At 65.6% G+C, this 17,769-nt stretch overlaps 1 protein-coding gene across 10 annotated transcripts; it reads right to left on the bottom strand.

Moving 5' to 3' along the window:
- Nucleotides 1-663: 663 nt before the first annotated feature.
- FCHO1 (FCH and mu domain containing endocytic adaptor 1) lies at nucleotides 664-16,591 on the bottom strand. 10 transcript variants are annotated; one of them, XM_066205430.1, is made up of 28 exons: nucleotides 16,458-16,587; nucleotides 15,727-15,813; nucleotides 15,030-15,121; nucleotides 14,844-14,918; nucleotides 14,621-14,762; nucleotides 14,390-14,542; nucleotides 13,095-13,199; nucleotides 12,644-12,742; nucleotides 12,439-12,535; nucleotides 11,904-11,948; nucleotides 11,757-11,829; nucleotides 11,004-11,025; nucleotides 10,856-10,910; nucleotides 10,361-10,533; nucleotides 10,251-10,275; nucleotides 9,547-9,609; nucleotides 9,411-9,453; nucleotides 9,208-9,299; nucleotides 8,251-8,853; nucleotides 7,535-7,647; nucleotides 6,066-6,171; nucleotides 5,867-5,978; nucleotides 4,978-5,133; nucleotides 4,106-4,238; nucleotides 3,352-3,588; nucleotides 2,572-2,636; nucleotides 2,293-2,457; nucleotides 670-1,261 (listed from the first exon to the last, which is right to left on the bottom strand). In XM_066205430.1, exons 2-28 carry the CDS (start codon nucleotides 15,751-15,753, stop codon nucleotides 886-888), a joined length of 3,447 nt encoding a protein of 1,148 aa, XP_066061527.1. In that variant the 5' UTR covers nucleotides 15,754-15,813; nucleotides 16,458-16,587; the 3' UTR covers nucleotides 670-885. The 10 variants fall into 10 exon arrangements, with proteins under 10 accessions (XP_066061526.1, XP_066061530.1, XP_066061531.1 ...); XM_066205436.1 differs by having other exon boundaries at nucleotides 1,142-1,261; nucleotides 3,389-3,588; nucleotides 16,458-16,586; XM_066205427.1 differs by having other exon boundaries at nucleotides 666-1,261; nucleotides 2,304-2,457; nucleotides 3,389-3,588; nucleotides 12,439-12,742; nucleotides 16,458-16,589.
- Nucleotides 16,592-17,769: the final 1,178 nt, after the last annotated feature.

The raw sequence follows: 17,769 nt of genomic DNA, 5'->3' as shown, positions 1-17,769 counted from the left end.
TTCCCTGCGAAATTCCTGGCAGGAAGAAGGGATCGGGATTTGCTCCCTGGTTATCCCCAAAGCACCCCAGAAGCCACAAATCCCCTCTGGAGAGACCACCTGGAGCCCCCAGGTGCAAAATCCACTGGGACAGGGACAGAGCCAGGCGGTGGCACCATCCCAGATGTCATCAAGAGCCACCAAACCCTCCTGAGGACACACTCAGGACCCCCAGTGGCAGAATCCGGGGGGACAGGGACAGAGCCATGGATTTGAGGTCCCTGTCGGAGGTGGTGGCACCATCCCAGATGTCACCAAGGGCCACCAAACCTCCAAGAGCCCCCCAGTCCCTTGATGTCACCCTCACACAGGAGCTGGGGACACCCCGGTGACCCCAGGATCCCGTGGGGACCCTCCCAGTGGGACAGGGACACATCCAGTGGCACCACCCGAGATCCCTCAATGTCCCCAAGAGCCACCAAACCCTCCTGGGGACACCCCCAGGACCCCCCGAGCCCCCGTGTCCCCACCCCGGGCACAGCGAGGGCTCGGCACGGCCCTGCCTCAGTTTCCCCGCGGGGAGGAGCCGCCGGCGCCGCTTCCCGGGAGCTCCGGGAGGATCCCGGGATGGGATTGATGGGAATTATGGGATCTATGGGATGGGAATATGGGATGGGATCCATGGGATGGGAATGATGGGATTTATGGGATGGGATTTATGGGATCCATGGGATGGGAATATGAGATTTATGGGATGTGGTGGGATCCATGGGATGGAATGCCTTGAGACTGGGATTGGATTTATGGGATGGTATGGAACGGGAATACGGGATGGGATCCACGGGATGGGAATATGGGATGGAAATAATACGGGATTTATGGAATGTCTTGAGATTTGAATTGGATTTATGGAATGGCATGGAATGGGAATATGGGATGAGATTGGAATATGGGATGGGATGGGATTGATGGGATTGATGGGACGGGCGCCGCGGCAGGAGAGAGGCGAGAGCCGGCGGGGTGGAATTTATTAGAAAATAAAATGTTTAATAAAAGAGCGGCTCCTGCTCCCTTCACAGCACGGCGGGGCGGGGACAGCGACAGGGACACGAGGAGGAGGAGCAGGAGCAAAACCAGGGGGAGGAGGAAGAGGAGGAGGAGGAGGAGGAAGAGGAGGCGGGGGCCCCTCCCCGGCCCCGCCTCCATCCAGTGTTCCCAAATCCACACAAACCGCGGGGGGGGGGGGGCTCGGGGGGCGCTCAGGACCCGGCCAGGTAAATCCCTGCGGGGGAAAGGTGGGAATGGGGAAAGGTGGGAATGGAGGAGGGGACCCCCACCCCCCCCCCCCCAGGATGGCGGAGAGCAGGGAAAGGACCCTCTGGAAAGGGATCTCAGCACCTCAGGGCCACGGGGGCAAGGGGGAAAGGGGGAGCGGGAATGGGACCCCCGAGCACCCCAAAACGCAGGGAATGGGACCCCAAATACCCCAGGGAAGGGACCCTGTGCAACCCCCAAGAATAGGGAAAGGACCCTAAATACCCCAGAGAAGAGACCCCAAATACCCCAGGGAAGGGACCCTGAGCAACCCCAGGAGTGAAGAAGGGACACCAGGCACGAAAAAGACCCCTGTGCACCCCAAAGAGCAGGAACGGGACCCTAAATACTGCACAGATGAAACCCTAAATACCCCAGGGAAAAAAACCCTAAACACCCCAGGGAAGAGACCCTAAATACGGCACAGATGAAACCCTAAATACCCCAGGGAAGGGACCCTAAATACCCCAGGGAAGGGACCCTAAACACCCCAGGGAAGAGACCCTAAATACTGCACAGATGAAACCCTAAATACCCCAGGGAAGGGACCCCACAGGGCAGGAACCCTAAATACCCCAGGGAAGAAACCCTAAATACTGCGCAGAAGAGACCCTAAACACCCCAGGGAAGGGACCCTAAATACCCCAGGGATGGGACCCTAAACACCCCAGGGAAGAGACCCCAAATACCCACAGGGCAGGGACCCTAAATACCCCAGGGAAGAGACCCTAAATACTGCACAGAAGAGACCCTAAACACCCCAGGGAAGGGACCCTAAATACCCCAGGGATGGGACCCTAAACACCCCAGGGAAGAGACCCCAAATACCCACAGGGCAGGGACCCTAAATACCCCAGGGAAGAGACCCTAAACACCCCAGGGCAGGGCCCCCCTGTCCCCCCCCACCCCCGGGGATAGAGAGAAGACCCCGCACCCCCCAAGCCTGTGATGAAGAGACCCCCCACCCCCCACCCCCGTGCCCCCCAAAACCCACCACACCTGTGGCGAACCTCTTCTTGACCAGCGACATGCGGTACCCGGCGCCCGCCAGCTCCACCTCCACCCCCGACAAGGTGCTGCCCTCGCTGCTGAACTGCGCGGCCACGGGGCTGGGCTTGCTGAGCCCCCCCAGCGGCTCCCAGCTGGCCGAGAGCCGCCCGCAGCCTGGCGGGGGACGGACACAGGGGTTGGGGAGGGGGTCGGTATGAGGAGACCCCCCCCCCCCCCACACACACACCCAGCCCCGGGTGTGCCCCTCCCTCCTCCCGGAGCTCTCACCGCCCTGCCCCGGGGCGCCGGGGATGTCCAGCAGCTTCCAGAGCAGCCGCTTCTCCTCCAGGTTCCTGCCGGGATGAGGGGATCAGCATCCACTTTTCCCGGGGCTCAGGATCCCCTTTTCAATCCCCTTTTCCGGGACTCAGATTCCCGTTTTCCTAAGACTCAGAATCCCCTTTTTGGGGAACTCAGAATCCCTTTTATGGGGGGGCTCAGAATCCCATTTTTCCCGGGGCTCAGGATCCCCTTTTCCCGGAGCTCAGAATCCCATTTTTTCCCGGGGTTCAAGCCCCCACACCCCCAAAATCCAGCCCTTCCCGCCCATCCCCACCTCCCTGCCTTCCTCACCCCATCAGCGACCCCATTTCCCGCTCAAGGTTCCCGTTTCCCAGCTCAGTGTTCCAATTTCCCAGTCCGGGGGCCCCTTCTCCCACCCTGGGGAGGCTCAGGACCCCAAACCCTGCATCTCCCAGCCCCAGGACCCCAGAACCCCGTGTCTCCCACCCTGTGAGGGTCCAGGACCCCAAACCCCGCATCTCCCACCCTGGGGGAGTTCAGGATCCCAAATCCTACATCTCCCACCCTGTGATGGGGTTCAGAACGTGACCATCTCACCTCTCCCACCCTGTGAAGGGGTTCAGGACCCCAAACCCTCCATCTCCCAGCCCCAGGACCCCAGACCCCGTGTTTCCCACCCCATTCAGCCCCAGAACCCCAAACCCTCCATCTTCCAGGACCCCAGACCCCGTGTTTCCCACCCTCCGAAGGCTCAGCACCCCACACCTCCTCTCCCTCCCCGTTCGCCCCCTGTCCCCGGTACCAGCTGGCGGGGGGCTGCGGCCGCAGGTTGCTCAGGGGCTCCTCCAGGGGCAGCAGGACGTGCACGTTCCCCAGGGGCACGGGCAGCGCCAGGGCGGCCGCGTTGTACCCGTACTCCACCGAGACCCGCGTGGAGCCGGGCGCGCACTCCCAGCGCACACACAGCTTCAGGGGAGCTGAACTGGGGCCCAGCCGCGAGAACTGGGGGGTTACAGGGGGATTATTGGGGTTTGGGGGGCACCGGGACCCCTGTGCCCAGGGTGGGTCCCCCGTTGTACCCGTACTCCACTCCCAGCGCACACACAGCGTCAGGGGGGTTGAACTGGGGCCCAGTCGAGAGAACTGGGGTGCACAGGGGGGGTTGGGGGGTTTAGGGGAATTTTGGGGGGGGTTTAAGGGGGTTTGGGGGGCACCGAGACCCTCCCATGCACAGGGTGGGTCCCTGCTGGGAAAGATCAGGACCACAGACCCTGCACCTCCCACCCCGTGGGGTCCCGGCCCCCCAGACCCCACACCTCCCACCCCGTGGGGTCCCAGTCCCCCAGACCCCACACCTCCCACCCCGTGGGGTCCCAGTCCCCCAGACCCCACACCTCCCACCCCGTGGGGTCCTGGCCCCCCAGACCTCACACCTCCCACCCCGTGGGGTCCCGGCCCCCCAGACCCCACACCTCCCACCCCGTGGGGTCCCGGCCCCCCAGACCCCCGGGGCTCTCACCTGGTACTTGAGCAGGGCCACGTTGTAGTAGGGCGCGGCGGGGCTGTGCTCGGCCTGGCGCTGCAGGTGCCCCGTCAGCGCTGCCATGTTCAGCCAGAAGTCCCTGCAGCTGGGGTCGCTCTGCGAGGGGTCGCTGGGGGCGTGGGGACAGAGGGGCAGCGGGGTCTGGGCACCCCCAGAAGGTGGGACCCCAAGAGCCAGCTCCAAACCGGCCCCCCCAGACCGCTGGGAGCACCAGAACTCGGCTCCCCCATTGCTGCATCCCCTGGAACCCCCAAAACTCAGCTCCCCATCGTTGCATTCCCAGGATGCCCAGAGGCCCAAAATCCCAAAATTCGGCACACCATTGCTGCATCCCTCAGCTCCCCAGGACATCCCTGAAAAAACAGGGACACTCCGTACCCCAAAACCCACCCTGGTCACTGCACCCATCACCTCCCACAGTCCACTGTGTCCCTCCTGTACCCCAAAATCTGCCCCCATCACCTCCCAGAGCCCCTATATTCCCCCCAGACACCCCCTGCACCCCAAAACTCACCCCCTATCACTCCATCCCTCACCTCCCAAGGCCCCTGTTCCCCTCCTGTACCCCAAAGCCCGCCCCCATCACTGCACCCACCACTTCCCAAAGACCCCTGTACCCCGAAATCTGCTCCCACCACGGCACCCACTGCTTCCCAAAATCCCCTGTGCCCCTCCTGTACCCCAAAATCTGCCCCATCACTCCATCCATCACCTCCCAGAGCCCCTGTATCCCCCCAGACACCCCCTGTACCCCAACACCTGCCCCCCACCTCTGCCCCCCGTGTCTCTGGGGCTGTCCCCACTGCCCCCCGTGTCTCTCTCCGGGGCTGTCCCCGCCGTCCCCTCACCTGTAGAGCAGCTCGGCGTTGGGCAGGAACTGCTCGATGGCGCCCGCCTGCAGCAGCCTGAAGCTGAGCACGGGCGGCGCCGCGGGGCCGCTCAGCACCCGCACGATGCCCGCGGGGAACGACATGGTCAGTTCGCCCGTCACCTTCACCAGGCAGCTGCGGGGACAGCCCGGGGTCAGGGGACGTGCCGGGGGGGTCAGGGGGACACCCCCGGGCAGGACACGGCAGGGCTCAGACACCCCCGGGGTCACGGGGACACCCCTGAGGGTCAGGGGACACTCCTGGGCAGGACACACAGGGGGTGACAGGGACACCCTGGGGTCAGGGGACACCCCGAGGGTCAGAGGGACACTCCCGAGAGCCAGGGGGACATGCCCGGGGTCAAGGGGACACTCTTGGGGGTCAGGGGGACACCCCGGGGGGTCAGGAATGACTTCTAATGAATTGTAATTTTAAAAAAAAAGTTTGGCTTCTGATTGTGATGGCGCGAATTATAACACCTGCCCCGCCTCACCCTTCACACGAGACTAAAAATGGAATAAAAAACTTTAAAACTCCTCTGAATTGCCCCATCTCTGGGTGAGAAAAGGGACAATCGTTCCCCATCTCTGGGTGACAAAAGGGACAATCTTTCCCCATCTCTGGGTGACAAAAGGGACAATCGTTCCCCATCTCTGGGTGACAAAAGGGACAATCGTTCCCCATCTCTGGGTGACAAAAGGGACAATCTTTCCCCATCCTTGGCTCAGAAAAGGGACAACCTTTACCCCATTTTTGGCTCAGAAAAGAGACAATCTTTCCCCTATCTCTGGGTGAGAAAAGGGACAACCTTTACCCCATTTTTGGCTCAGAGAAGGGACAATCCCACGCCCGGCCCCGGCCCCGTTACCTGTCGGCGTCGCGCCCCTTGAAATAGGCGTGCACGTACTCGGTGAAGGCGGCGGCCACGGGCAGCGCGTCCTGCGAGCCCAGCACCACCGGGCTGGGGCCGCGGGACAGCCCTGGGGAGGGGGCGCAGGGGTCAGGGCAGGGCTGGGCCCCCCCCCTCCCGGGGCTCCCCCGTCCCCAAACCCGCCCCCGGCACGCACCGAGCGCGGGCGGCGCCGCCGAGAAGAAGCCGCGCTCGCCCAGGCTGGCGGGGGCCGAGTGCGAGGGGCCGCAGCTCCACGAGGGCGACGGGCTCAGCGAGCGCGACTGCCGGGGCAGCGGGGCCGGGTGGGTGTCTGCGGGCCTGCCGCCGCACACCCTGCAGCCCTGAATGCCACATCCCTGCAGCCCTGAATGCCACATCCCTGCCACCCCACATCCTGCAGCCCTGAATGCCACATCCCTGCAGCCCTGAATCCCCACATCCCTGCAGCCCCGAATCCTGCAGCCCTGAATCCCCACATCCTGCACCCCTGCATGCCACATCCCTGCAGCCCCGAATCCTGCAGCCCTGAATTCCCAAATCCTGCACCCCTGAACTCCACATCCCTGCAGCCCCGAATCCTGCAGCCCTGAATCCCCACATCCTGCAGCCCTGAATGCCACATCCCTGCAGCCCCGAATCCTGCAGCCCCGAATTCCCAAATCCTGCACCCCTGAACTCCACATCCCTGCAGCCCCGAATTCCGCATCCCAGAATTCTGCAGCACTGCGGCCCCAAATCCTGCATCCCTGAATTCCTTATCCCTGAATCCCCAGATCCTGCATCCCTGCACCCCTGAATTCCACATCCCTGCAGCCCCAAATCCTGCAGCCCTGAATCCCCAAATCCTGCAGCCCTGAATGCCACATCCCTGCAGCCCTGAATCCTGCAGCCCTGCACCCCTGAATCCCCAAATCCTGCAGCCCTGAATTCCCAAATCCTGCATCCCTGCATCCCAAAATTACACATCCCTGCAGTCCTGAATTCCACGTCCCAGCATCCCCGAATTCCATGTCCCGGCACTCCTGTGTACCCCTGCATTCCCAAGTCCTGCATCCCGCACCCCTGAATTCCCAAACTCCGTATCCCTGCATTCCACAAACTTGCATCCCTGAATTCCTGCATCCCTGAATTCCCGCATCCATGAGTTCCCACATCCCCGAGTTCCCACATCCCTGAGTTCCCGCATCCTATATCCCTGAATTCCCACACCCCTCCATTCCTCACTCCTTCCCACCTCCCCCGTTATCATCCCCCAGGTTATCTCTCCTCCCAGTTCCCCCTTCCCAGCGCCGCCATTCCCATACTGGGAGCACTGGGAAGCCTCACCGCCCCTCCCGGGGGTCTCCGCGCCCCCCTCCCCAGCCCAGCCCGGGGGTCCCCTCTTCCATCCCAGGGTTCCCCGCTCCCCCCAGCCCAGCCCGGGGGTCCCCACTCTCCCTCTCCCGGGGGTCCCCGCTCCCCCCCCCCAGACCGAGGGGAGGGTGCCCTCTCCCCCAGCCCAGCCCGGGAGTCCCCGCTCCCCCTCCCACCCCCGTTCCCCTCTCCTCCCCCGACCCTCCCGGGGGTCCCCGCTCCCCCGTCCCCAGCCCGGGGGTCTCGGCTCCCTCCCCTCCCGGGGGTCCCCTGTCCCCCCCGGCCCCGCACCAGGTCGCCGTTGCTGCCCGGCCCGGCCGGCGGCCGCTTGCTGCGGGAGCGGCGCGGGGGGGCCACCAGAGGAACGTCCCGGGGGGCGGCGCTGGGCCAGGAGGGGGCGGAATCTGGGGGGGAGGGGGGCACGAATGGGGGGTGAGGGGAGAGCCCCGACACGGCAGGACCCCCCCCCACAAGGATCCAAAACCTCCCCCCGGGATTCGGGACCCACCACGGGGATCCAAAACCTCCCCCCGGGATCCAAGACCGCCCCCCCGGGACCCAGGACCCACCCCAGGAGCTCGGTTGTGGGGTGGGGTCGGGGGCTGGAGTTGGGGGACAAACCTGGGGGTTATGGGGGGCACAGTTCAGGCTAACTGGGGGGCAGATTTCGGGGTCATTGGGGACAGAGTTTGGGGGAATGGGGGGCAGAGTTCAGGGGGACAGAAACGGAGGTGATGGGGGCAGGTTTAGGGGTCGTGGGGGGCAGAGTTGGGGGTCAGGGAGGACAAGTTTAGGGATCATGGGGGGCAGAGTTTGGGGGCTCTGGTGGTCAGATTTCGGGGTCATGGGGGGCAGAGTTTGGGGGCTCTGGTGGTCAGATTTCGGGGTCATGGGGGGCAGAGTTTGGGGGCTCTGGTGGTCAGATTTAGGGGTCATGGGGGGCAGAGTTTGGGGGCTCTGGTGGTCAGATTTCGGGGCCCTGTGGGGCAGCTCCCCCCAGCACTCACCCGGCTCCGACTGCAAGGGGGGGGTCCCCGCCGAGCCCCCCTCGCTCAGCCTCGGCCCCGGCCCGGGGCAGCCCCAGGGCGAGGGGCTGGAGGACTCCCCCCCGCTCGGGGGGGCGGGCGAGGAGGAAGAGGAGGAGGCCGAGTTGGAGGAAGGACGCGTCACGGGGGGCTGCTCCCCGCCGGGGCTGCGGGCTCTGCCCCACACCTGGGGGTCCCCAAAAGGGTCCGGCGAGGGGGCTTCCCGCGGGACGGGGCCGCTCAGGCAGCGGCTGCGACCCCGGGGCGCGGCCCCCGCGTCCCCCCAGAGCCCCTCGGCGCCGGGGCCGCTGAAAACGGCGAAGTTGGGGGGCTCGGGGAGGCGGCCGGAGGGGCTGCGGGGCCGGGGGGCCCAGGCGCTGCTGGCGGCGGGGTTGGGGGGCAGCCCGGCCTCCGGTTTGGGGCCGGGGCTCTGCGGAGTGCCCGGCTGCGGGCTCCAGGGCCGGGAGTCCGGGGAGGGGCCGGGGGCGGGGTGGGAGGGCGAGTCCAGCCCCGAGTCCTCCACGTTCTCCGGGGACGAGGACGAGAAGGGCGACGACGACGAGGTGAGGACGTAGGAGCGGGGGGCTGCGGGGCAGCCGCCGTCAGAGCGCGGACCCCTCCCCACGGGGGGGTTCCCATCCCCATCCCCATCCCCATCCCGTCCCCATCCCATCTCCCACCCTGTTCCCACCCCGTTCCCCATCCTGGCCCCATCCCAACCTGTTCCCATCCCATCCCCATTCTATCCACCATCCTGTTCCCCATCCCATTCCCCACCCCATCCCCATCCCATCCCCCATTCCCCATCCCGTTCCCATCCCCAGCCCATTCCCCACCCTGTCCCCATCCCATCCCATCCCAATCCCATCCCCAGCCCATTCCCCACCCTGTCCCTATCCCATCCCAATCCCGTTCCCAGCCCATTCCCCAGATCCTCACCCGGGAATTCCTCTCCCTCGAACGCCGACTCCAGGGGGGGCCCGAAGAGCGCGGCCGAGGGCAGCGTGTCCTGGGGGGGCTTCCCGGGGCCGCTGCCACAGGGACAGAGCTGGGGGGGGGGGGGGCTCAAAGCCCACCCGGGACCCCCCCAAATACGGGGGGTGGCCACCCCATGGCACCCCTGATCCGTCCCTGTCCCCTACCTGTTCACCTGTGCTGCCGGGAGAGCCCTCCCCGTGCTGTCACCTGCGGGGACAGGGGACGCTGCAGTGCTCCCCGCCCCCCAGGACCCCTCATGTGCCCCCCAAATCCCCTCCAGGACCCCCAGCCCGGCCTCACCCGCCGCCAGTGTCCCCTCGGGGTCCGTGTCACCCGGGGCCGGGGTCAGGGACGCGGCGTGTCCTGTGGAGGGATGTCACCGTGAGGGGACACGGGGTGAGGGGGGGGTGTCCCCACGGGGTGGACAAGTGGGCAGGGAATGGGGCGCAGGAAGGGTGGGATGTCCCCAAGGAAAGGGGCTCAGGAAAGATGTGACGTCCCCAGGGCAGGGGTCCCAGCAATGACATCACGTCCCCAAGGCAGGGGTCTCAGGAAGGATGGGACGTCCCCATGGAAGAGCACCCAGGGAGGACACGATGTCCCCAAGGATTGGTTTTAAGGAAGGGTGGGATGTCCCCAATGAAGGGCTCCCAGCAATGCCACCACGCCCCCAAGGCAGGGGTCCCAGGAATGACACCATGTCCCCAAGGAAAGGGTCTCAGGAAGGGTGGGATGTCCCCAAGGCAGGGGACTCAGGAATGACACCATGTCCCCAAGGAAAGGGTCCCAGCAATGCCACCATGTCCCCAAGGCTGGGGGCTCAGGAAGGATGGGATGTCCCCAAGGATTGGTTTTAAGGAAGGGTGGGATGTCCCCAAGGGCGGGGACTCAGGAAGGGGGGGATGTCCCCGATGAAGGGCTCCCAGCAATGCCACCCCGCCCCCAGGACACGGCTCCAGCAATGCCACCCCGTCCCCAAGGCCCCCCTCCCCGTCCCCACTCACGCGCTGTCTGCCTCCTGACGGTGCCCTGCGAGGAGACAACGGGGACAGGGGCTGAGGTGACACTGGGGCGGGGGTGTCACCCCGAGGTCCCCGCGGCCCCCCAGGCTCACCCCAACGCCGCCGGGGGCCAGGATGAGGGTCCCCACGGTGGCCTTGAGCTGCTCCACGGCGGCCTCGGCGCTGCCGGGCGGCTGCAGGGGTTTGATGTGCACGTAGAACCGGCGCGGCTCGTCCTCGTCGTAGTCCGAGTCGCTGGACGAGCAGCCGGCGTTCTCCGCCTCGCCTGAGCCCCGTCAAGGCGACAATTCCCGCCGGGAATTCTCCTCGGATGCCCGCAAAAATCCCCTCCCCAGAATTCCCAGGTTTTTGCCCCAGAATTGCCAGGTTTTTCTCCCCTCAGAATTCCTCCAGGTTTTCCCTCCAGAGTTCCCCAGTTTTCCCCCCCCCCCCCCCAGAATTCCCAGGTTCTCCCCCCGGAATTTCCCCAGGTTTTCCCCCTCAGAATTCCCCCGGTTTCCCCCACAAAAATCCCAGGTTTTTCCCCCCAGAATTCCTGGGTTTCCCCCCCAGAATTCCCAGGTTTTCCCCGCCGTGTCCAAGGATACTGCGGGCGATGTCGGGGCGCACGGTGAACCCGTCCTCGTCCACCTCCGGGCAGCCCTGCAGGGACATTCCCAGTATTCCCAGTGCTCCCAGTGCTCCCAGTGCGGGAACGGTGGGGTCGGAGGCTCGGGGGGGCACCGGGACACTCACCAGGTCGTTATCCGGGGAGTCCCTGCGGAATGACACGGGGACAGTCAGGGGGCGCAGGGGGATGGGGTGTGGGATGTGGGAATTCAGGAATTCAGGGATGAGGGAATTCAGGGATATAGGACGTGGGAATTCAGGATGCAGGGATGTGGGAATTCGGGGACGCAGGGATTCAGGGATATAGGATGTAGGAATTCAGGGATGTGAGAACTCAAGGATACAGGAATTCAGGATGCAGGGGCGTGGGAACTCAAGGATGCAGGAATTTGGGGATATAGGACATGGGAATTCAGGGATGTGGGAATTCAGGGATGAAACAACGCAGGGATGCAAAGCTGCCAGGATGCAGGAATGCTGAGATGGAAAAACGCAGGGATGCTGGGATGCCAGGATGTGGGAATGCAGGGATCCAAGAACAAAGGGACGCAGGGATGCAAGGCTTCAAGGGTGCAGGGATGCAGGAAAGGGATGCAGGAATGCCAGGGTGTAAGGATGAGGGAATGCAGGGATGCAGAAATGCAAGGGATGCAGGGACACCAGGATTCAGGAATGCAGGGATTCGGGAATGCAGGAACACTGGGATTTGGGAATGCAGGGACACCAGGATTTGGGAATGCAGGAATGCAGGGATTCGGGAATACAGGAATGCCAGGAATGCTAGGAATACAGGAATGCAGGGATTCGGGATTCGGGAATGCAGGGACACCGGAATTCGGGAACACAGGGATTCGGGAACACCGGGATTCAGGCTCTTACACAGCGTCCCGCTCGCGCTCCCTGCGGCCCAGCCCCGGGATGCGGAAGGCTTTGCTGCGGCTCCTCTTGGGCCCTGGGGGGGCAGGGACGGGGTGAGGAGGGGTCCCCGCCGCCCCCACCGCCCCCGCCGCGTGCAGACGTACTTGCCTTCCTGCGCTGGCGCCTGCCGGTACTCCTCGAAATCCAGCGCTCCTGCGGGGACAGCGGGGTCAGCCCCGGCATCGGCCAGGATCGGCCTGGGATCATACCAGGGATCGGCCCCGGGATCGGCCAGGATCGGCCTGGGATCATACCAGGGGTCAGCCCCGGCATCGGCCCCGGGATCGGCCAGGATCGGCCCGGGATCAGCCCAGAGAAACTGGGATCAGCCTGGGATCAGCTCAGGATCGGCCCAGATAAGCCAAATCAGCCGGGATCAGCACAGGATCATCCCAGATAAGCTGAGATCAGCCCGGATCGGCCCAGGATCAGGGATCAGCCAGGATCAACCCAGATAAGCCAGATCAGCCGAGATAAGCTGGGATCAGCCGGGATCAGCCCAGGATCAGCTGGGATCAGCCCAGATCGCCCAGGATTGGCCTGGATAAGCCGGGATCAGCCCAGGATCAGGGATCAGCCCGGGATCAGGGATCAGATGGGATCAGCCGGGATCAGGGATCTATCCCGGCCCACCCCAGCTCACCTGGCCGCTCTCTCCCCGTGCCCTTGCTCTCGGCAAACCTCCGCAGCAGCATCTCGGTGCCGATGTTCTCCACGTTCTGCTTGAACTCCTCGTGCACCTGCGGGAGGGAAACAACAACAAAAGAAAAAAAGGGGGGGGGGAAGGGGGCATGGAATAACGAGGGGAAAACGGGAATGGGGAGGGGGCCGCTCACCTGGGGACTCACCTGGCCGATCTGCACGTGGGTGTCCTCCACAGAGTGCGAGTAGGAGCCGATGAGCCCCTTCATGTGCCGCAGGTGGGCTTCCTCCACCTCCTGGAAGCGCTGGAGAGGGAAAAACGGGGGGTCAGAGAGTGGGGGTGTGTCCCAAGGGATGGGCAGGTGGGCTGGGAAGGGTTTGGGAAGGGTGGGATGTCCCCAGGTGGGTCAGGAAGGGGGGTTGGAATAGGTGGGATGTCCCCAGGTGGGCTGTGGGAAGGGGTTGGGATGGGTGGCATGTCCCCATGGAAGGGCGGCGGGTCCCAGTGCCCATCCCTGCCCAAATCCCACCAACGCTCATCCCTTTCCCCAATCCCATGGGTTCCCAACCCTTTCCCAAATCCCCCTCTGCCCATCCCTTTCCCAAATCCCAACCCTTTCCCAAATCCCCTCCTGCCCATCCCTTCCCCGTGCCCACCATGGCCGAGTCCAGCATGCGCTGCTCGAAGTCGGCACGGGCCGTGTTGTATTTCTCCACCGCCCGGCGCAGCGCCTCGCCCGCCTTCCGCGACTTGAGCTCCGCCTGCGCCGCCGCCCGGGGACACGGGGACAGCCGGGGACGGTGACAGGGATCGTCAGGGAGGGGACAGGGACACACAGGGGACAGCCAGGGGACAGATGAGGGACAATGACAGGGATCATCAGGAACAGGACAGGGGACAGGGACCACCCAGGGGACACGGGACAGCCGGGGGACAGACAGTTCAATGACGGGGATCGACAGGAACGGGACAGGGAGTACCCAGGGGACAGCCAGGGGACAATGACAGGGATCATCAGGGAGGGGACAGGGACCGGACAGGGGACAGCCGGGGGACAGTGACAGGGATTGTGAGGGGTGGGACAGGGACTACCCACGGGACAGAGAACAGCCAGGGGAGGAGACAGCTGTGAGAATGACAGGGATGGTCAGGGAGGGGACAGGGAGCAGCCAGGGGACAGCCAGGACAAGGACACGGACAATCCAGGGGACAGCCAGGAGAACGACAGGGATGGTCAGGGATGGGACAAGAGCCACCCAGGGGACAGGGGACAGCCGAGAAAAGGACAGGGATCATCAGGAAGGGGACAGGGACCATCCAGAGGGGACAGGGACCATCAGAGGGAATGACAGGAATCTTTGGGAAAAGGACAAGAACCATCCAGAGGGGACAAGGAACAATGCAGGACAATGACAGAGGCCACCAGGAAGGGGACAGGGACCACCCAGGGGGGAGACAGGAGCCACCAGGGAGGGGACAGGGATACCAGGGAGGGGACAGGGACCACCCAGGGGGGAGACAGAAGCCACCAGGGAGGGGACAGGGATACCAGGGAAGGGACAGGGATCACTGGGGGACAACAGGACCATCGAGGGAGGGTCAAGCATCACCAGGGAAGGGACAAGGACCACTGAGGGGGGTGACAGCGACCACAAGGAGGGGACGGCAACCACTGAGACCATCAGGGGAGGGACAGGAACCACCAACAGGAGTCAGGAGCCACCCAGGGGGGACAGGAACCACCCCAAGGGGAGGGGACAGGGATCACTGGGGGACAACAGGACCATCCGGGGGGGGTGACACTGACCACAGGGAGGAGGAACAAGAACCACCACGAGGGGACAGGGACCATTGAGACCATCAGGGGAGGGACAGGAGCCAGGGGCCACCCAGGGGGGGACAGGGACCACCCCGAGGGGAGGGGACAGGGCCACCGCGCGGGGTGTGTCACCTTGTCGATCTCCTTCTGGCTGGTGCCCTCCTTGCGCAGCCTCTCGTACTCCTGGCACTTGCTGTGGTAGCTCTCCTTGGACTTGGGCAGCAGCTGGGCCACCCCGTGCAGCAGCTGCACGGCCTCCAGCGTGCCCGACACCTCCTCCTTGGACTGCCGGGGGACACCAGCGTGGGCCTGGGCGGCCCGGGGACACCAGGGAGGGGACAGGACGGGGACAGCGAGCGGTACCTTCTTGTGCACCCGGCCCTGTTCCTCGCCGTAACGGGAGATCTCCTTGATGAGCTCGTGCAGCTTCTTCATCAGCTCCAGGTGGCACAGGGCCAGCTTGTCCGAGGAGATGCGGAAAACCTCCCAGAGAGGGGCGAAGGTCCTGCCCGCGGGGCCACCGGGAGCGTCACCCGGGTCCCCAGAGCCACCCGCAGGTGCCCCAAAGTCCCCCCCTTGCCCGTACCCCAGCTGGGTGCCGTTGGTGGCCATCTTGGACAGCTTCACCATGGCCTTGGCGTAGTTCTCCTCGATGGCAGCCCTGGGGACGGCGGGGAGGGGGGATTTGGGATGGGGACAAGGTTTGGGGGTGTCCCAAATCCCATCCCTCCCCCCGCCCCTCCCCCAGGGATTGTCCCCACCCCCCCGGTACCTCTCCCGGACGAAGTCGGCGAGCTCCTTGGTGGAGATCTGCCCGTGCTTCATGTTGTGGTAGAGCACGTCGAAGCCGTGGTTCTTCTCGCCCTGCCGGGAGCCCTCCCCGCCCTCAGACCCCGAAGCCCAAATCCCCCCCGCCCCCCTTTCCCCGGGGACCAAACCCCCCCAAAACGGCGCGCTGAGCCCCCCCACCCCTGCCCAGAACCACCCCCGGGTGCTCCCCTGAACCCCAAAAGCCCCCGGGGTTATTTGGGGTGTTGTCCCCCCCCACAAAAGGGCTCCACCTCAGGTGAAGTGAACCCAGGTGAACCCAGAGGGGAAACTGAGGCAGGAGGAAGAGGAGGGGCTGGGGGGGCACGGGGGAAACTGAGGCAGGAGGAAGAGGAAGGTGGCAGCAGCCGCCCGACAAACCAGGAAGCGCCGACCACGTGACTTCTCCCCTGTCCCCCCCCTCCCAGGCTTGGGGACCCCCATGGAGGGGGGGGAAGGGGACAGCGATGTCACCCCAGACCCCCCCCCAAACACACCCCACACCGCGCACCCCCCATTCATTAATTAACTAATGGCATTAACGGAAATTAACGGGAGTTAACGGGCCTGGAAAATTCACCCCCCAAAGGGGTTTTTTTTTGGGGGGGCGGGGGGGTCTCTGAGGGTGGGGGGGCACCCAAGGGTGGGGGGGCCCGGCTTACCCAGAAGTGCTCGGTGAAATAGGACATTTTGGGGCCGGGGTGGGGGGGACAGCACCGCGGGGACCCCGCAGCTCAACTCCCGGTACCCTGAGGGGGGGGGGGGGACACACCGGGAGTTACCGGGGGGGGGTCACCGGGGTGGCCCCCCACCCCTTTTATCGCTTTTCCCGGGAAAACGCAGCCCGGTGACCATGGAAACCGCGAGGTTTTCCCTCCCCCCACCATCCAGCGACCCTTCCCCAAGGTGTGCGGCACCCCCGGGATAACCGGGGGGGGGGGGGGTCACCGGTACCGGGGGGGGGGTCACCGGGGCGGCGCAGGGCCCGACACCAGATACGCAGATCAATAATAAATGAGCGGTTCGCTGCTGCTGCTGCTGCTGCTGCTGCGTGTGAGGCCGCGGCTGCTCCCCCCGCACACCCCGCCCTGCCCGTGCCCCCCCCGCAAAGAAAAAAAAAAACCAAAAAACCCCCCCAAAAAATCCCCCCGGAACCCACAGAAAAATAAAAAATAAAAGTCCAAGTTTTCCCCACCACACACCCTAAATTTACACCCCCCCCAAGCAGAGCAACCCCCCTAAAAATTATTGGGGTGCCCCCCCACCCCAGACGTGCCCCCCACACCCCGAGCTGTGCCCCCCAACCCCCCCCGCACCGCGCACCGAAGAAAAACAGGAAACCCCAAAAATTGGCGCCACCCCGGAGGGGGAGCCCCCCCAAAAAACGACTCACCCTGGGCTGTCTCGGGGTTCGCGGGGCCCCCCCGAGCATGCCGGGGGTCTGCGGGGGTGAAAGGGGGGGGTCAGGGCGCGCTGCAGCCCCCCCAAAACCCGCTCCGCACCCCGCGCTCCCTCGGCGCAGCCACCTGTGTCACGGCGGGGCGGGCTCAGCGCGGCCACCCCCCCTTCCCTCCTGCCCAGTTTGGGGGGGCAAAAAAAGCCGGGAGGGGTCGCGGGGGACCCTCAGGACCCCCCCCCCACAGTCCCCCCCCCAAATCCCGGCGGTGCCGGGCGGTCGCAAACGCCACGAACGCGGCGCCGGCCAAAGTCCCCGCGGCCACCGAGTCCCCGAGCGGGACGGGGGGTGCGGGGTTGGGCTGGGGGGGGGTCAGTGTGGACCCCCCCCTCAAATCACCGAGTACCCCAAAAACCGGGCGGGTGGGGACCCCCCCGCAGCCGTGACCTTCAGCGGGGCGCGGGGGGCACCCCCAGAAGGAAACGGGGGGAGCGGTTCGGGAATGGGATGGGGGGGACCGGGGGGGGCGCACCCCAAAACCCGCCGAGAACGGGGAGCACCGCGGGGGGGGGGGGAGGACACGACGGGGCGTGCACCCCAAAATAAAAATAAAAAAAATAATAAAAAAGATAAAAATAAAAACTAAAAAAAAGGAGGGAAAGCGGTGGAGCGAGCCCTGCACCTGCAGCAGGGGGGGGATGGCGGGGGGGGGGGGCCGCCCGCAGCACCGGCACCGGGATCGCGGCCAGCGGGGGCTGCACCGGGGCACCGGGGCTTTATTACCGGGGGGCGCGGGGCGGGGGGGGGCGCGGCGCACCGTGATGGGAAAGGGCGGGGGGGGGGTCCCCGGTAGGGCTGCACCCCCGTACCGCGCTGAGGGCGATGCTGCGGGGGCGGCGTGAACGGCGGGACCGGAGCCGGGGCGGGGGCGGGGCTGGGCTGGGGGGCTCACGGAGGCGGGATCCCCCCCCCCGGTGTGGGGCTCGGGGCTCGGGGCCCGCCCCGGGCAGGACGCGGGACTCACCTGCGGGGCCGCCCCCGCCCCGCTCCGCCGCCGCCGCCGCCCCGGGACCGCGCCGGGACCGCGCCGGGACCGCGCCGGGGGCGGGGCCGGACACGCCCCCTCCCGCCGAACCGCGCCGCTATTGGCCAGCGAGCCCGGCAGCGGTGACCGCAGCCAGCGGCCGCCGCCTCCCATTGGCTGAGGCGCCGCCGCGCCGCGCGCGGGGAGGGGGCTGATTTGCATTTTTAAAGTGAACGCCGCACCGAAGAAAAGCGCGGCGGGAGCGGCGCCCGGGGCCGTGGGGGG

This window comes from Chamaea fasciata, unplaced genomic scaffold (assembly GCF_029207755.1).
Source record: "Chamaea fasciata isolate MVZ Bird 193981 ecotype frontalis unplaced genomic scaffold, bChaFas1.0.hap1 SCAF_28, whole genome shotgun sequence".
NCBI classification, from domain to species: domain Eukaryota; kingdom Metazoa; phylum Chordata; class Aves; order Passeriformes; family Sylviidae; genus Chamaea; species Chamaea fasciata.
Note: the sequence above shows the minus strand (reverse complement) of the source record. Positions and strands in the feature narration are given on the sequence as shown.

Excerpts from the sequence above, each read along its gene's own strand:
- FCHO1 (XM_066205426.1), bottom strand. The coding sequence starts at position 15,753 with ATGTCCTATTTCACCGAGCACTTCTGG. Across the intron at positions 14,763-14,843 it reads ACCAACGGCACCCAGCTGGG|GACCTTCGCCCCTCTCTGGG; the intron begins GTACGGGCAAGG and ends CCCCGCGGGCAG. Across the intron at positions 11,830-11,903 it reads GCAGGCGCCAGCGCAGGAAG|GGCCCAAGAGGAGCCGCAGC; the intron begins GCAAGTACGTCT and ends CTGCCCCCCCAG.